Source organism: Brassica rapa, chromosome A04, assembly GCF_000309985.2.
Source record: "Brassica rapa cultivar Chiifu-401-42 chromosome A04, CAAS_Brap_v3.01, whole genome shotgun sequence".
NCBI lineage: Eukaryota > Viridiplantae > Streptophyta > Magnoliopsida > Brassicales > Brassicaceae > Brassica > Brassica rapa.
This window is the reverse complement of record NC_024798.2, coordinates 19,162,274-19,182,086: the sequence shown is the minus strand read 5'-3', so window position 1 is coordinate 19,182,086 and position 19,813 is coordinate 19,162,274. Positions and strand designations below refer to the sequence as shown.

Genomic DNA, 19,813 nt, shown 5'->3' with positions numbered 1-19,813 from the left:
CTATGCCAAATCTCTCTACTGTCATGTTCTATTACCAAACCGATGTGTTGCAGTTGGACACTTCTTTTGTTGTTGGTTGCTTAGGTGTCATGCTTCGAACCTTTATCTACAACCGCTATCTGACAAATATGACTTTACACAAGTCTCTTTTGTTTGCTCACATTGGGCTGTCCATAACTATACTCCTCGATTTGGTCTGTGTCTAGAGCAAATGTGGGTTATGGAGTATCAGACAAGACAATGGTTCTCGTCGGATCAGCTAGCTGATGCTATCAATCAACTCGGATTCATGTCGTTCTTGATCTTGTCTGGTCGTCTATGTCTTCATGGGATTGAAGGAACACTCTTTGCGCTGTTTAAAGAACATTCTTTGCGCTGTTTATGTCGATAAATAACCTTGGGAACACAGTTTGGTCATTCATGGGAGCATGATTTGCTTCACTACTTGGAATCTTGTCAGGGTTTTGAGAATATGTTTGTGGGCTTAGCCGTTCAAGTATTCTGCACTTGTATACCTGCATTGATTTTCTTGATACCCAAGGAAGCTACAAGAGTATCAGCTTCATAGGCTAGGGAGAAAAGATAGTTTCTCTTCGTTTGTTATTGCTATTTAATTTTTCTCTGTGTCTCTTGAGAAAGATTTCAGTTTCTTAAAAAGTCTTTCACTCCTACATTCTTAACATCTTATTAAGATTTAGTAAACATGATGATGTTTTTTTCAGGTATGAGTGATTACATCACTTACACAGATACTCAACTCATGGAGAAGATTTTGACCAAGATAATGTCCATGTTTGTTAGGCTATTGCCTTAAACAGTCATCTCTCAGCTCTCCTGAAACTTTGTAGAGTTCTAAATATGGATGCTCAGCTCTCAGTTCAATATCTCATCAACGAAGTAGGATTTTCTCTTTACAATAGACAACTTCCAAGGCACTGTGATGGAATGATTAGTTATTTTGAACAAGCAACACGCTTTCTGCTTGAATGAGGGTCTCTATTACTAAATGTATGTCCTCTCGCCTATGACTTACAGTCTACAAATTCATTAGATATGTTTGGTGGCATCCACAATTCAAAGCAACAATAATTATAGTCCACTGATTTGGACAACTAAAAGTATGTTTCCTTTGTAAATTTATATCTAAATTTATAAATTTTCTTTTCTAATTATTTATTTTATTGTAGCTGAAACTGATTTTTGAAGCAAATTTGAATCACAGCTTTTTAACTTCACTTGTTGCAGCAACAGTTGAAAGTTATTCTTCTTTTGGTGTATTATTGAGAACGTAAACTTGATCTTAGAAATTACTGTATATTTTTATTGTTTCTTTTATTATATTAATGATTCATTTTTATTTATAGATAATTTATACCCCAAATTTTAGTGAGCGTAATTTATCCACACATAAACATGCTATGTTTTATGTAGCTCTAGCATAGATGAATTTGGGGTTCCTTATTGGAATTCCAAGATTCCTATAGCATAAGAAGAGATATCGTTATTTATGAACTAATAGTGCACCGAATGGAAGATTAAGCAATTATTTTATCTCGTCTTAAAATGTATTTATTCTTACTCATAAATTTTCTTTTCTAAGCTTTTATTCCGCTTTACTTTTCAGGTGAAGCTGATTTTGAGGATGAATTGATTCCATGTGAAGCTCGAACGGATTGAAGATGAATGATTTCATATTTCAAACAGCAAAAAAATTTCTAATGTCTACAAATCCATCGTTTAATAGAAAGACACACTACAATGCATTTGAGATCATTAAACAGATGTTTGCCCACTTAATTCATTAAACACTTTTCATATATATTTCCTTATTTACCAACTATTATTTGTTTTAATTTCAGAAATGAGTGATTATATATCTCATAGAGGTACAAAACTCATCATGGACAAGGTGCTCCATCAACAAGAGGTGGATGTCTGTTGGGCCATTGCATTGACAAGACAGCTCCAAGCTCTCTTGAGATTACATGGAGTTATTGAGTACTGACGATCGAAATAACTCCATGTAATCTCAAGAGAGCTTGGAGCTGTCAGGGAGGACTTGTATTAGATCATGAGTTGTCAGATGAATCTCATTTTGAAAAGGATTTGATGCGTTGTCTTTCAACATCGTTTGTTGCAATCGCAATCAACAACTATCCCTCTTTATCGCAAATTGACGATGTAAGTTTGTTTAAAATATTTTTGTATATACTTATTATTATTGTTTCGAGTTCCATTGTTACATTATGGGCTAATTTATTTATTTGCAGACCATTTATGTGTCAGGCCTAAGGGAAATGATTAGTGAACGTTGAGAAAACCTATAGCATGTTATGTAACACAGACGAGAATGAGATTCCGTGGGGAGTTATTGGTTCTAGTAGTTTAGTGGATGTAGAAATTATTTTTGGATTTAGAAATTATTGACTACTAATCCATTGATTCTAAAATCAGATAAACAGATTTTAAAATTAACTATATAGATTTCAAAATTAAAATAAGTGGATTATTATAAATCAATGAAATGGATATATAAAGTTCTCATTGCGTAATTATGCATCTAGTTCATCATTTTTTTTTCTTTTAAAGTTTTTTAATGTCTAAAACAATTATGTATTCATGTTTGATGATGTATACATTTGATAAAAAAGCTTAAGAACCTATCAAAACACGCACAAACACATTGCTTATGTTATTTGAATCACAATAATGCACAAACACATTGCTTATGTTTCGTATGCACCTATCAATTTGAAGTTGAAGAAGTGTCAATAAGTTCTCTCTTCACAAGAGAAAACAACTCGAGAAACAATTCATCATCACTTTTGTAACAACAAGATAAGTAATAACACCAATTTCGTTTTTATATGTATTATACAATATGTTTGTATGCAAGACATGTGCCTAATGCATGTTTTGAAAATGAACAAAAGACGTAATATTAAGTAGGAGTTATTGGTTCTACTATTTTCATGGATTTAGAAAAAAAATTGGATTTAGAAATCTTTGACAAATCATCTGATTTCAAAATCAAGCAAATAGATTTTAGAATTCATGATATAGATTTCAAAATGAAAATTTGTGGATTATTATAAATCAAATAAATGGATTTGAAGTTCTCATTATCGCTGCTCCAAACATATACTCTCACAGAAAAATAATAGCACCAATTAGTAATACGGCATCTAATGCATCGTCTTTATGCTATAGGATTTTTTTTTTTCTGAAATTTTTTTGTTGTCCAAGAAATTATGGATTCATGTTTGATAATGTATAAATTTGATTAATAAAAGCTTAAGAACCTATCGAAACAAGCATGACCACATTGCCAAGTTTGATAAAATCCAATTTTCTTGTTTCATTTGATAGTGTTTCTTCTTTATTTGTGATTGATTCTGTTATGTGAATCACAATAATATGATAACTAACTCAATATGTTGTATGAAAGACATGTTTCGTTTCCAACTCTTTTGAAATTAGTAGGGGTTATTGGTTCTACACTTCTACTAGCTATTTTCATGGATTTAGAAAAAAAATTGGATTTAGAAATCTTTGACAAATCATTTGATTTCACAATCAAGCAAATGTATTTTAGAATCCATGATGGATGAGTTTACTACAAACTGGACAGATATAGTTGCTCAAATATCGGATGCAAGGCTAGAAAAGATGAATGGTTTTGTCTTGAGATATGTTTTTCAGGCCATAACTGTGAAAGTGTTGAAGAAGCTGGAATGTGGTCTCTAGCTCAACAAGTAGACGAGGAAGATGTGGAGATTGAAAGAAGCCAGTGCAGTAGAAACATTGCTTGGATTGAGCAAAGTGAGCAAGGAGTTGGGGGCAGCCTGGATTGATCGGGATTGGGAAGGAAAGTCATTCTCCACAGTATAAGTTAAAAGATTTTTTCTTGATGTGGAGAAAGCACGAAAAGTCATAGATTTGAGAAAGTGGAATTTGCTTGTGGTTTCAATGACTTTGTTCAAGCTGTTCAAAATACTGATGAATATCCTTCACTGCAGTACCAGGTTATGGAAATGGATCTGTACCTTGATGATTGGTGGCTTGTGTTTGAACATCAGCAAACAAAGGAGTTACATTCATTGATCAAAATGCTTTTAAACGGGCTCTGAAGTCTGGCTGTCAGGTTGCTTGAGGATGAACGTATCTCTTCCTCTGTTAGTTTGGTAGCTGGTGTGAAAATCTTTGTAAATGATGTTTCAAACGTTTTGGTTTATAAATATAATCCAGTTGAAAAAAAAAAGAATAACAACTGTTTTATTCCAACACTAAAAATGTTTATTAGCGAGTCCAAAAAAAGAATAACAACTGTTTTATTCCAACACTAAAAATGTTCATTCGCGAGTTCCGAACGATACAATGAGGCAATGAGGAGATTATGCTTCTGCTCTACCTAAGCAAATCGGATAATAATACTAAGATAACTAATATTAAATTTATGTCTTTTTTTTTGACAATTATTAGAGTTATGTTTACCATCCACACACACACAAACAAAAGGGTCATCATACATTGAGCTTTTAGATGGCGCCAAGTGATAAAATCAAGAAAGGCTGCATTGATCAAAGAGCTTCTCAGTCTTTTTGAGAGAGAATGAGCCTCCTCTCCTTCATAAAAGCCCTGACCTTGTCTTCAAGGTCCTCTTCATCCTCTTAAAAGCCGCGACGTTCTTCATGTTCCTCTTAATCCTCTTAAAAGCCATAACCTTCCGCCCAATCTCGGGAGCAAACTCGATAATATGAGCTACAATACACAATAAAGACAGAAGTCATGAGAAGTTCAACCTTAAAAATCAAGAATCAAGAAAAACATTTGATGTACCTGGGACGGTATAGCCAATACGACGAGTTTGAGTTTGACCGGGGATAAGGGGAGGGTTAACTTCTGACCTTGGCTAAGCTCCTAGTAGTTATTCTGAATCCTCTCACTTCACTTCCATGAAGACCCAGCGCCAAAGCTTCTCCTATTAGCACGGTTGTTGGGAGTAGAAATGTAAACATGTGTTATCTCTCCACAAGAAGAGAAATGTGTTCTCAAAACACTCTCGACTTCATCTGCAGGAAGGGAAGTGTCATACCCCTTAACCATAATGCCAAACCTACTGCAGTAATTTTTTTGCATGTTATCAACAAGACAACATTTTTTACAGATTAAAAAAAAGGAAAAATAAAAATATCAGCTTACAATTTTTTGTCGTTGAGTAGGGCGTCAAACAGAGATTCTTTATAATGTGATGCCATCAGGTATTCGGTATTCCTCCTCTTCTTCTTCGGGTGCAGCCTTAACAAGGGCATTCCAATCTCCGATGTCACGTCCATTAAGTTGCAACACTTTCTCTTCTGCGCCATGTCCAAGAAGAATAACAAAAGCACGTACTGTTGTAACAAAGACCAATTATTTTTAGCTCACAACACATATACTATTATATTATGTCACAAATATTAAGCCACAAACCTGTCGACAATGGGGTCTGTTGGAACAATAACCCTAAATTCTTCGCCACATGATTCGAAGTGATTAACCAATTCTCTCTTGATTTCATCCTCAGGTCGGTAAGGGTTGAATCCTTCAACAGACATCCTAACCCTAATTCGCATCAGATACCAAAAAAAAAAATTATCAGCAATTAACAACACATACAAATATATTCAAACAAAATAAATAAAGCAATCAATTACCGGGGCCTTGAGCTCTTCTTGATGAAGGCCTCCAGAGCAGCCTCACTTTCGAACCTTATCGGCCCCTAAAATACAAACATATGTAGTCAGATATTCTTCTTAATTTCCGAATAACGAACCTTTAATAGAGAAAAGAGATCCGAGTAGGACGAATTCCCAAGGAGAAGAAGATTTACCTTGGCGACGGATCTATACTGGCTAGAGTACGTGTCCATGGAGAAGTTGAGAACAGACAATAAGTCAATAACCCTAATAAGCTGCCCCCGCTTTGCTAACCCGTGTGTTCTGCCTTTTTCCATTCTTTTAATTATAGATATTTTATTTTTCCAAATATTTTGTAACAAATAAATAAATATATTATTCGTTTCATCAACTTTGGCTAGCTTTTCTACTACTAATAAGGGCAATTAATACTAAGATAATAATATTAAACTTTGGCATTAAACAAAGAGAAATTTTCTAGGATAGCTTTTAAAAAGTTTTTGTCACAAATATATTCTATAAGACTCAAAATGACTAAAATATTTTATTAAAAGGTATGTTTTTGGGTTTAAGGTTTAGAATTTAAGGTTTAGGGTTTAGGATTTAGGGTTTATGATTTAGGATTTAGAGTCAAGGGATGGGGTTTTGAGAGTATGATTTCAAATTTTAAAAATTAAATAATATTAAAATTTTCAAAATAAAAAAAATTATTTTTGTAATTTTATTTTTTGAGGCAACTTAGATAATCTATTTGAAAGAATTGCCTTTAAACATAAGTAATAAAGCCTTAAGGTTGCATTGTATTATCACATGATTTATTATTAAACACTAAAGAGCTTCTTAGAGCAACCTCAACGGTACAATACCCTTTTGAAGTTTTGAATGTTAAAATATTATTATTTTTATAATCATTTTAGTTTTTATTTGAGTTTTAGTTTTTTTTTTTTAAAGACTGTCCAATTAAAAATATACATTTGTGCTCGCCGGTTTTAATGGATATTTAGAAAGTTATGTTTTAAGAAACTTTCATATTTTTCTTTCCTACATTAATTAGTTATTTTTATCTTTTAAATATGTTAGATATTCTATTAGAAACCACTGTTGAGATTGTATACTCTCTTATATTTATCTTTCTTACATTTACATTATTTTTAGAGCGAGGGATACCATAGAATTGGGGGAAAATGGTGATGATGGAGAGAAGAAAATTGGGGGAAAATAAGGTATGGAGTGCAAATAAGATAGATGTTGTGGGTAGGGAGTACAAATTCTCTTATTTTTATCCTTTAAATATGTTAAATATCCTATTAGAAAACTGTCCAATTAAAAGTATACACTAGTTAGAACTATTGGTTCCCATGGACTATATATAAAAATTTGTGTACAGTCAATGGATTCGAAGAATATTGGTATGCATCTCCAATAATTTATTGCAAAAATTGTATTCTATAATGATACGGTGGTGCTTATATGATATCCATATGAAATGTACGTCGTTGATTACTATATATAACGTTGATACTGTTGTTTAATTGAATCTATATAAACCTTCGACATACCAAGCACGACGTTCGGGCCAGTATCAAATTTGATTTACAAACAAACAAATGAATCTTTGCTTCTTAAACATTCGATGTGTTACTTGGTCAACTTTTTCGGTATTAAACATGGCCGCACGATGAAAGTTGAGGAACATGCCCAAATTATGGAATCGTATGTATAATCTCATACTTGTACGGATTGATTTTTTGGGTGCAGTTACGTAAAAGTCGCTCACAAACCACATGAATTTCGCAACAGCTAATTAAAGAGAAAATGCATCAAGAGAAAGTATCTTTAAATCTTAACTAGGTCAGTTCCCGGGCTACGCCCGGGTTATTTTCTAAGAAATTTTTGATCCAAAATATAAATTCTATTTTTTTTACGTGTAATAGTATATTTTATCCAAATATTATTTTGATGTTACAAAATATTGATTTTGTTTTATTTGTATTTTAATTTTTAATAATTTAGCCTCTGTTTAATTAATTTTAAAATTATCAAGAATATAATATATTTGTAAGTATTTTTTAAATATATCCAAATATGATGTCTTATTTTTATGTGAAATTTCATCTTTCATTATTCTTTTTTCTTGCTCAATCACATCTAGACAGCGCTTTTTTTTCCAAAATGTCAAAATGTGGTTAATGATATATTATAAATACAGAAAATATAGAAACATTGTTGTATGGATTTGGTTTCGAGTTCAAAAATAAATTAATGTGTCTGTTATTTAAAAATTTTAAACAGAATATTGAATTTTATGTTTAAAAACATTAAGTGTGTAATAACATGTGATTTCAAATATAATATTTTTTATTCGAATAAACTTGGAAGGTTTGCTTCGGGGTTCCACCTGTAGATCTTTTTTGATGTGAGATTCGCTGAGATATAAGTGGTATGTCACTCATTGTTGAGGTGTTTGTGTGGGGTGAAGTCTTTGTCGAAATGTGGGAAATAAAGTGAGTTTAAATATATGATTTTTTTGTCTTTTAACGTTGGTGTGAATGAGCATTTATTACTGAATGTTACTTTTATGAGTTTTTTATTTAAAGTGTTTCAGTTTCGCTGGAATTTATATGTTAGGGGAAGTTTTTAAGACAATGTATCTAAGTTTTTGTTTTGGAATCAAAAAATTGGATAGTTGTATTTTCTCTCTTTGGATCTATCCATCCTCTTATAATAATTTGAGAACATAAAATTATCAAAGAAATCTCTTTGGATTTAATAACGATCGTAATTTTGGGTTTGCCAAAATAACCTGTTAGGAAATGAGAAAACTAACTACCATAATACACTAAGTTTATCTATATTTTTTTGTTTAAAAATCTTTATAATTTAATAATACTTGGGAAGATAATTGAGGTTATTTAATTTAGTGAGCATATAATTCTTTTAATGTTGGTTTTAATGAGCAATTATAGATGGATGTTAATTTTTTTGACTTATTTGTGAAGGTTGATTTGATCTTTATAATAACGTAATACTGTTTTGGTGATGTTAGTATATTTTAAATACTATCTTTGGTTTATAATAACTGTTGTATTTGTAGTATTAGTAATAATTTGATTTGGGATGTTAATCTTTCCAGCTATAATAGAGATATTAACAGCATGTTTTTTAAAAAAGATTTCGAAATAACATAATATATATGGGGCTGTCTTAATTTTCTATAAATATGAATCATAGTATCACTTTAAAACCCACTTTCCTAATTAAAACCCGACACGTCTTTATTTATACATAATAATAATAATAATTCTTTACGGATGCAATTCAATTATAATTATTATTATTTCTTTTTCAATTAAAAATTTAAAACAGGGGAAACAATTATTAGATAAGATAATGGATTTATTGTGTATTAAGCAAGTACTGCTCTACAATATGGGCAAGTTAAAGTTTTTTCAACCCAGTTCGAGATGCAGTGATGATGATAGGTATGATTACAACTCAAGGAGTTGATATCCAGTTCGGTGCCAAACTCTTCCCAACAGATTGGACATATGTCATTTCTTTCGCTAGGAATTGTATCCCTTCGATTATCCCGTAGCTCGATGAGATAAACATCCAGGTCAATTTTGCGGATAGCGTCTGGATTAAGATCATTTATTTTAACAATTATATCAAAATCAATATGGGTGGGATCATTGAGTGTTGGGATATTGCGTGCGGCAACGGCGGAAGCCTCCTCGATTATCTCAGTAATCGTGTCAAAATCGATCTCGTGGTAACCAAGCATAAACTCCATATTGCTTGCTGTTTCGTGTGTTAGATAACCACTACTTGTTGTCTTCATGTCAATAGAGATCACGATCTTCGTTTGTTGTGTATTTCGTCTCTTTATATTCATGGTGATGCTTCTTTTTGGAGATGTCAGACTTTGTGAAGTTTTGTGGCGTACAATCCAAGAAATTAGACTCATGTTTAGATTTTAGTGGAGTTGTCTAGATTTTTGGATGAGTTGTAAAATAGATACATGATGCATGGGGTTAAATAGTTGAAAGTATGTAAGTTTTTTAATATAACATTAATATAGGTTGAATAGAAAATAAGTTACATATTATAAAACTTTTCCTGGTCTTAGGAAGTTATGGGTTATGAATTATAATTATTAAAGAAAGATGTTTCAACTTGGACAGTTGTAAAAAAAATTTCGAAAATACAACTTGATAACATTTAAAAACATATTTGAAAGATGTGGTTTAACATTGTTCGTAGGATATTTATTAATATGTTAAACAAAAATAAATATGTTATAACTAACTTATGTAAAATTCCATACATAATTTCAGAATCTTTCAAATAAAAAAAATCAGACATAAAGGTATCATGACTTCTTTTTTAATAGATTATATATAAATAAACCCATATAAATTTTTGAATAATCATATAATGAAAAGCAAAGGCTAATACAATTTATAAACATACAAATAAGAATAGAAACTCAGTATTGATCCTAACCAAAATTTAGATCATTAAGAATCTAAAATTTTCATATACTCAGAACTTGAATTGTTTTTTTACAAAACAAATTTTAAAAAATGAACTCAAATGAGTAAAGATGAGGAATTGGATTATAACTAAGAGTTAATTAGTTTATGATAATTCTTTTTTATTTTAGATATTGAAAACAACAGAGTTTAATTTAAATAGCTTCTTATATCGAATAAATTCAGCAAAAGAAAAAGTACTCCAATAACCTATTTAAAATATAAACACCCCATTTTCAAAAAACGAAGCATACTTAATAATATTTTTTAACGTGTAATAGTTGAAAACTTACAGTTGAATATTGTTCTTGAATATTATTTTAATATATGTAATGGTCAAACTTTAATTGTATTAAAAGAATTTGGAGTTTTGTAATATTACATAAATTAGAGGTCTTTAAAACCTATAATAGCATTTATGGATGGATGTTAATATTTTTGACTTGTTTGTTTTTGTTGACTTGATCTATGCGTACTCGCCTGACTGAGGAAAGCGTGGCCACGTGAGGGTGAGTGAATTCTATTTGTGAACTAAGAAAAGTTTTTAGTATAATATCTTTACCAAATAATTATATAATGCTTTTGTAACTGCTTAATATGGGAGGTAGGTGGTTTTTGTAAAAAGTAGAGACTGGAATCAAAAATAGTATAGTTATATTTTATCTCTTTGAATCTTTCAATCCTCTTATAAAATTTTTGGAACATAAAGTTATCAAAAAATATCTCTTCCAGTTGCATAATCTGAGTATTAAGTTAATCTCATATAGACTTTTAATCCAATATCCCAATTAAAATAAACACTGTTAAGTTCATATTTTCCAATCATATGTTATGAAATTCGATTTTGGTTCACCGGGCAGCAGCCTAAGGGGAGAGTTACGGGAGAAATAATACGTGTTTGATAAGATTTAGGTAAATCGCATTACTTGGTTGATTTAAAAATGAGAAGATATATTCTCGATTTTAAAAATCGTGTTTGATATGGTTTAGATATTGCTTGATTACTTGATTGGTTCTTTTTCCATAAACGATACTAAATTTATGCCTTCAACAATTTTTTGGAAAGTAGAGTAATTATGTAGATTGGTATACACGTTTTTATCCAAAGTAAAATATGCACTTGAAAACCTCCTTTTTTTACTAAAATGTTGCTTCTTTACGGACATTTTTCAAAAAAAAAACAATAGTTCGTTAAAAACTGATTTTCATATTCGGTATTTGTCACAAAGTTATATTTCAAAACACCTAAAGAAACAGAGTTTTCATTTTTAAAAAGTAGAACAATGATTATCAAAACATAAGCATTCAGAGTTTATAAAAAACTTTAGAGAAACTGAAAGAGATCATAAGTCAATAACAGAGTGATTAAAAAAAAAAAAAAACTTCAGACGTAACCCCATGCAAGCCATGCTACGACACACGTAAAATCTAAACCCCACGCTTAAGGCGTTTTGCTTTGCCCATCTCATCAATGTCACCATTGCTCTTACTTCCCTCTGCCGAATCCACACTGGTTTTGGAAGCTGCACACACCTTCGTTCCAGTCTCAAATCCGTCCTCCGAGGTTGTCGGGTTGTAGTTTCCTCCCGAAGCTTCTGTGACTGGTGGAGATTCCATAGGGAGAATCTTGGTCACAGTCAAAGATCGAGACTTGCCATCTAAGTTGTGCTGTGTAACTTTTACACAAAAGTTATGTTTCTGACCGATAGTGCTAATTAAAGCTTCCGGGAAAGGCACCTCTTGAGTAACTCCTTGGTCTCCATTAGCCTGACATTCAAGATTATCAATATTCAATTCTTACGTGAAGACCAATATTGAGAGTACCAACACTAAGAGTTCCGAGTGATGAAACTTACCTCATAATAGCTGCTGACTAACTCGGCTGCATGCTTCCCGGTTAACTCAAAACCAGCATCACCAAGCAGAACAAAAACAGCCTGCTCACTGTTGTCATAGACAGATATCTGTGCACGGTACCTGGCATGAAAAATTAATAAGCTAATACCATTCAAATTGTTATTGAGAATTGAGCAATGAGTTAGAATAAATACTGTGGTACTCCTGATATGTTGACTTTCCCACATTTTGAACACATCAAAGAAGTAGGGCCTTTCGTAGCCTTAGTATGGCAACCACTGCATGATATGTAATACCAGGTTGAACCATAGACCACATCATCAATCGTAGCCGTGCACTCAAAAAAAGCCTCCTACACAGCAAAGCTCTATAAGACTCAAAATTTTAAATAAATGACTGTTGAAAGTTTCACTGCCCAAGAACATCAATTCGTACCTTATTAGATCCATCCCTGATGTAGGAGAATATTTCTCCTATGGTCAGTGTCTCCCTTTTAGTGACCACTTCTGCATTAACCAACTCAGCACTCTGTGGGTTAGAGCCCAACCTAAGACAGAGTAGTAACATTTTGATCCATTCATTCATTGATATGGGATGAGGCAGCTACAGATTAATTATAAAAATGGAAATATATATAGATTTACCAGCTAAAGTAGTCGACCGTAGGTTGGACGTCGCAGTCCATAAAGACACGTGAGGAGGACATTGTAGTAAGTGCAAGAGTACCTGTTGTATTAAGCAACACCCATTTAAAGACCAGCAAGAGTAGATAACTAATTGTAAGAAAGTTTTCTAAAGTTAGAAACTGAACCTCCGAGACTCTTGGTGTTAACGGTCGTCACCAATAACACAGTGGGGGTGCCTTCGGCTGATTTGAATTTTTTGCAGAAGTCTCTTGCAGCCTGGTCCCAAAGGTAGAGCTTCACCACAGGTCCACTGCAAAAAATTGTCACTAAATGGTTAATATAAGTAGACAGACAAAGTGTTTAAGAAATAACAAAACACTTACTCGTATGACTGCACATGAACCAACACATGCCTCGCCCTAGCTATTTCCACTTCATCAAGAACTGGGGTCCCAGTGAGACACTGACCATTAATCAGCTTCATGTGCCCAAGAACATCTACACCATTAATCATTAAGCGTGTAAGTAAGAAGACTAAATATGGAAAAGCATTTCAACAATTTCATAGAAAATAAGCAGGCATAGAACTCAACCAGCTAACAGATCCTAACCAAACCATCCTAAGAAAAAAAAAAAAAAACCTAACACTGAGTGTAGTTAACCAGACACTAAGTAATCTACTTTCTCATGAGCAAACAAAACCAAACACGCATAGCACTGTAAGCAAAATTCTAGATTAATCATCAAGCATTGTAACTCAAAGTTGGTGTGTGTGATAACAGAGATTACCGTAGAGGTCTCCTTTGCGATCACAGCCAGCTTGAAATTCCTCAAAGGAATGAAAACGGAATCTGTCTTCATCAAAAGGAGTGGGACTGTCTTCAAGAACAGAGAGCTCCGAGTTCCATGAGAACGACACCGTAACAGCATGATCAGAAACCCGATACATGGTTTTGTTGCTTGATCCATAAAAATTGTTGAGCTTGTAAAGCGATGCAGGCTTCATTTTAGACAAATGTCTCTCAATACGGCTTGGTGAAATGAATCCTTGGATAACAGATCCCTGCGAGAAAATACAGTACCAATAAATAGTTGTTTTTGTTTTGTAAAAACTAAGGACAGTGTAAAAAATTAACTATATAAATCAGGAGCTAATAACAAATTTAAGGACGATCGAATATGGTAAAACGAAGAAACTTATCGATATAAAATCAGGAGTTAAAAAAAAATTTTAGAACGTTTTAAACAACAAAGAACGGAAAAACTGATCCAAATTAATGACGATCTTAATAACAACTCTAACAACGACCTAAATAACAACGAAGCTAAAAACTATATAAATCAGGATCTAATAACAAATTTACGATCGATCAAATAGGGTAATCCGAAGAACCTTTTCGATATAAAATCAGGAGAAAATCAAATTCTGAAAACGTTTTAGATTTCAATAAAGCTAAAACTATATTGCGTGAAAACAAATACCTGCTCGTCAATTAACAGCATCTCAATCCCAATAAGCGTCTTCTTTATAGGGTTCCAAGCCTCCCAGAAATGAATCAAGCGGAAACGCAGCTGGGTTTCGTGGGGACCCGGTGTGACATCGCGGAAAAGCATGATTTTGTCATCGTGATCGGAGGTAACCGGGGATTTTCCATTCGGTTTGATCGCCATAGATTAAGGAGAGAAGCTCGGGCTTTGGTTTCCACTCAAAAGAGATGAACAGTATATAAAGGAACAGGGAGAAAGCTAACCGAAACGAACTCATAAAGGACAAATTGATGGATGGAGATGTCGTGGGGTATTGATTGTAGAGAGTTGGATCGAAAAATCTGTAACGATGAAGAGAACAAAGGGTGAAGACGAAAAGATGGAGGCGCGGAGTATCGAGGGTTCCGCCTCGACTGAGGTTTTTTTTTTAATATCTACTGACCAAGCCCAATACACCAAACCAGGCCCAGACACTTAATTATGAGACCCAAATGACTCAGTCTGCGGTTTTGTCCGCGACCCAGAAAGCCAAAAAGAAAAACGCGTTATCCTACGTGGATCCGACGTGTATTAAGCAAATGTTGTGATTGGGGGATTAAATATGTCGACGTGGACAGGCTTAAAACACTGTATTTGTTACTTTTAGTATAGAGTAGATGGTAAGGGGTGGTACACTAATTGATCTCATCAATGTATCTCGAATGTCATTTTATATGAATTTAAATATTTTCAAAATATATGTAACCGAAAAGTTTTGTTAAATTACTTGGCGAAGATTTTATCAGTCACTTGTTTCAACGACTGAATTTGAAAAAATATAAATTTGTCAGCCTCGTACAATCAATTTCAAAATAAATCATATTTATTCAACGATAACTTCAAAAATATGAAGGAATTGTTTCTCATTTCTTATATATAGAAGCCCTTGGAGAAGAAAAAGTTCTCAACATTCTAAAGGTACGAATGGTGACCAGGGAACGGTGAGGAATAATGCATTCCCTAACGTTCCTAAAAAAAATCACCATTCACAAGGAATAATAATTCATTCTCATTCCCTTTCATTCCCTTTTTTGTAGAGAATTTAAGAACAAAATGATTCCTTGTTAAATTTGATAAGGAACAGCCATTCCTTTCGTTCCTGATATTTTGTTCCCGTACATTCCTTTTTTATTCGTTCCTCTTGATTCCCGAATGGTCACCAGTCAGACCCTAAATTCTTTTTTTTTTCAATATATATCATTTCTCTAATTAACTCTTTTTAAATACTAAAAATAGTTAAGAACTTATGATTGATGATGATAAATAATCAAGTCCACTCCACACCTATCTATTTATATTACCTGGTAATTCTGTGACGCGATAATTGTAAAAGTAGACAAAGAAAGAAGAAGCTACTTTGAAAAAACATCTTGATGCTAATTGAAGAATGAGAAACATCTCAGTCTATCTCCGAAGACTTTTCTCCTCCAGACTGTACAATAAAACACCACTTGTGACTTGTCTACATTATTATATTAAAGGTTTTCACACCTACAATTTCATGCTCTTTTACCATTGACTATAAAACATCTGAAACCTCCCAAAAAGTCATCAGGATCATCATCAACTCCGTGAAAGAGGAAAAGATAGACATGGCCGGAGCTTACGGTGCAGACTTACCAAAGGTTCCTGAATGGCTCAACAAAGGAGACAACGCGTGGCAGCTCACGGCGGCGACTCTGGTCGGTCTACAGAGCATGCCAGGTCTGGTCATCCTCTACGCGTCCATCGTCAAGAAGAAATGGGCCGTGAACTCCGCTTTCATGGCTCTCTACGCCTTCGCCGCCGTTCTCCTCTGTTGGGTCCTCCTCTGCTACAAAATGGCTTTCGGAGATGAGCTTTTACCTTTCTGGGGTCGAGGTGGTCCCGCCTTCGACCAAGGATACCTCAAAGACAGAGCCACGGTCTTAAAATCAGTTTATGTCCACAAAGTGATATTGTCTGAATATCTTTGGTTGACTCTTTTGTTTTTTTCTTGTCTTTGTAGATCCCATCAACGGTCAAGAAGTTTGGGAACGGGACTATAGAGAGAGAAGCGGTGACGCCGTTGTTTCCGATGGCGACTTTGGTGTATTTTCAGTTCACTTTTGCGGCGATAACGACGATACTTGTGGCCGGGTCGGTGTTGGGGAGGATGAATATAAAAGCGTGGATGGCTTTTGTGCCGTTGTGGCTGATCTTTAGCTATACAGTTGGAGCTTATAGTATATGGGGAGGAGGGTTTCTTTACCATTGGGGAGTTATTGATTACTCCGGTGGTTATGTGATTCATCTCTCCTCTGGTGTTGCCGGCTTCGTCGCCGCATATTGGGTATGTTTCTTTAAAATTAAATATCCCATTATTTTATGTTATTTCCACGAATCACATTCAATTACATTTATCTGAGTTGTTTAACATTTATGATCAAAATAAATGTAGATATTTTTGTTGTGAGTAGTTGTATTTTCTTGACCACTGGATTATTATTCCAAGTTTTATACTGATAAATATTGTTTTAGGTAAATACATGAAGATTTTAAAAGCACGAATCTTTAAAATATAGTATTTACTATATAAATTAAATAAATTTGGTCAACCATAAAAAAATTGCAGCATCTTGTTAGTTATAAAATATGTAGTACACATAAAAGTTGTTTAGAAACATAAAAATAACTTCAATTTAGAAATACAAAAAAAAAACTTTAGAAAAAACGTATACCATGAAAGAGAAGGTCTATTTAAGGATAGGTTATTTTTAGTTAGTTCGGATCATGTTGGTATTAAATTCTCAGGCTAAAACTTTGTTTTCATCATCAAAATAGATAATAATTATTTGGTGTTTTAAGAATAATATTATATTGGTTTCTGTTGAAAATATTAATGTACGGTACACGACATGGTCATAGACTTGGAAAATTTCTAACAAAGTATATTTTGATGTAGACTCATCCTGAAATACCAAGTCTTGTTTTGCTTTTACTTTCGAGATGATTACGTATTCAAATTTCAAGGTTCTTAATTAATTTATAAAATCAGTTTAATGATTGATCGGTCCACTAACAAAAAGTAATTAATTTGCAAGTCATAGATAGATTAAACAAAATCATTTTAGGATTTGACAACTCGATATTAGCTTACATAGTATAATCAGCTCAGATGAAATTTAATTAGAGAAGAGTAATAACTTTATGTTTATGAAGTAATTCAGTTTTGTTTCCCTGCCTGCATTTGTCGCACATAAAGTCAAGTCAATTTCACATGATACGACGTATAAATAAGTCTAAAAATAACTATGCAAAAGAAAAGTAAAAATGGTTATCTAAAAAGCAACTAGTGGTTGAGAAAAGAGTCGTACCATAGTTCATTACTTCGATGTTGCATTATTGAATTGATTTGGTTATATAAATAAATTAAATTCGATGTGTGACATGTGTAGGTGGGACCTAGGCCTCAAGCTGACAGAGAAAGATTTCCTCCGAACAATGTTCTTTTAATGCTTGCCGGAGCTGGGCTACTATGGATGGGATGGTCCGGTTTTAATGGCGGCGCTCCATACGCGGCCAACTTAACCTCCTCAATCGCGGTGCTCAACACCAACCTCTCCGCTGCCACAAGCCTCCTAGTATGGACCACACTCGATGTTATCTTCTTTGGCAAACCTTCTGTCATAGGAGCCATTCAAGGCATGGTCACTGGTCTCGCCGGCGTTACTCCCGGAGCAGGTCTCATTATACTCTTAATCATGTTTAGTATTGGTTTAGCCATAAAGAAATATGGGAACTAATTGTAACATTACATGGTTAATTTATTATGTTGCAGGGTTGATCCAAACATGGGCAGCTATAATAATTGGAATATTCTCAGGATCAGTTCCATGGGCCTCTATGATGATCCTTCACAAGAAATCCACTCTCCTCCAACAGGTGAATTATCTTTACCCTTCAAACTTTTTATTTAACTTGTGTTTCATGAAATTTTATATGTATTTCTTAAATCATTATTAGATAAATGTTTCAATGGGTATTTTTGCGAGGAATTTCATATTTTAATCTTAATATATCAATTCTTGAATTAATGCGCCTTTTAATCAAACAAAACTCTGAAATGTGATATTCAGGTGGATGATACATTAGCGGTATTCTACACACACGCAGTAGCCGGGATACTAGGTGGAACAATGACCGGCTTATTTGCACATCCTGATCTCTGCAAGTTGTCACTTCCTAACCCAACCAATGGAGCTTTCTACGGCGGCAATGGGGGCAAACAGCTTTTGAAACAGTGGGCCGGAGCTGTCTTCATTGCTGTATGGAATCTGGTGTCGACGACTCTCATACTTCTTTTTATTAAGATGTTTATACCATTGAGAATGGCTGAGGAAGAGCTTGGGATTGGAGATGACGCTGCTCATGGAGAAGAAGCTTATGCTCTTTGGGGAGATGGAGAGAAGTTCGATGCCACAAGGCATGCCACACAGATGCAACAGTTTGAGAGAGATCAAGAAGCTGCTCATCCTTCTTATGTTCATGGTGCTAGAGGTGTTACCATTGTTTTATAAAAAAACCTCTTTATGTGCTTTCATTTAATTTTTGTCTCTCTTTTTCTTTTGGTGTTGTAGTGACATGAAAGAGTGATATGTTTTGTATAGGTAAAAACTCTAGTATTCAATTTCTTCTACTGTAACTGCAGTTAACAACCATTTATTATGTAGTTAAAATGATCTTGTGCAATTTAAACTCATGCTTTGGAGTCGTTTGTATTGGATATATTTTCTTCATGTTTTCTTTATGCCAATAACAATTTTATATTCGCCAAAAATCTTTGCAACTTAATGATGTTAGAACAGAACCACCACTATATTTAACTACTTATGAGTATGACCACCACATCACTGTTTCTAGTCTTTTAGGTCTAGACTTTATAGTTTTTGACTAATGTGTCAGTGGTAATGTGTTAAACCAAAGTTCACTCTGGATATTAGAATGGACTCTTTTCTTTAAGAAAAAGTCGGACATGTAACTCTTAAATCGAGATTCTCTTAGGATCATGGGTGACGTACATGTGGTAACCCTTACATAAAATATTAGTGTTTTGAAAAAATTGAACACTAATAAAAAAATTGTGTGAAGCTGTCTCTATGGTTGTGTCACCACTTTCTATTTGTTTTATTGATTTTAAAAATATCTTCGTATTTTATACGATTTTCAAAAGTTTTTTTTTATTGGATTACTCTATCTTATTATTTTTAGAACAATTCTCTCAAACAACCATTTTAAAATTTTTATCATAAAATAGCATTCGAGTAAGAAAATAATTAAAATAATATTTTTATTTTAAAATTGTTAATATTTATTTTTATTGTTTAAAATTTGAAACCAAATCTTTAATAACTCACTCCTTAATTCTAAACATAAAAATATATTTTTACTTTTTAATAAAATTTATTTTGATCATTTTCTTCATTAAAACTAAAATGGCTATGATGTGAAATTTCTTTATTTTATTTTTGATAAAGATAGTTTTTATGAAAATCTTTTAATAGAAATGTTTTTTTTTGGGGCAACAATAGAAATGTTTTAAATGCGATTTTATTCAAAGACCAAAAAGCCT

The 19,813-nt window shown here is 33.1% G+C and overlaps 2 protein-coding genes across 4 annotated transcripts; one reads left to right on the top strand and one right to left on the bottom strand.

The window, feature by feature from the left end:
- Positions 1-4,314: 4,314 nt before the first annotated feature.
- On the bottom strand, positions 4,315-15,846 carry LOC103865999. 3 transcript variants are annotated; one of them, XM_033290600.1, is made up of 14 exons: positions 14,179-15,846; positions 13,486-13,759; positions 13,080-13,194; positions 12,882-13,006; positions 12,715-12,796; positions 12,506-12,617; positions 12,265-12,422; positions 12,070-12,190; positions 5,873-11,980; positions 5,697-5,761; positions 5,473-5,604; positions 5,203-5,393; positions 4,840-5,119; positions 4,315-4,761 (listed from the first exon to the last, which is right to left on the bottom strand). In XM_033290600.1, exons 1-9 carry the CDS (start codon positions 14,365-14,367, stop codon positions 11,642-11,644), a joined length of 1,515 nt encoding a protein of 504 aa, XP_033146491.1. In that variant the 5' UTR covers positions 14,368-15,846; the 3' UTR covers positions 4,315-4,761; positions 4,840-5,119; positions 5,203-5,393; positions 5,473-5,604; positions 5,697-5,761; positions 5,873-11,641. The 3 variants fall into 3 exon arrangements, with proteins under 3 accessions (XP_033146491.1, XP_033146490.1, XP_009142118.2); XM_033290599.1 differs by having other exon boundaries at positions 5,473-5,598; XM_009143870.3 differs by having other exon boundaries at positions 5,203-5,604.
- Positions 15,816-18,980, top strand: LOC103865660 (ammonium transporter 2). Its single transcript, XM_009143483.3, has 5 exons — positions 15,816-16,127; positions 16,211-16,534; positions 17,640-17,925; positions 18,023-18,126; positions 18,321-18,980. The coding sequence occupies exons 1-5, from the start codon at positions 15,816-15,818 to the stop codon at positions 18,759-18,761; spliced, it is 1,467 nt and encodes a 488-aa protein (XP_009141731.1). The 3' UTR covers positions 18,762-18,980.
- Positions 18,981-19,813: the final 833 nt, after the last annotated feature.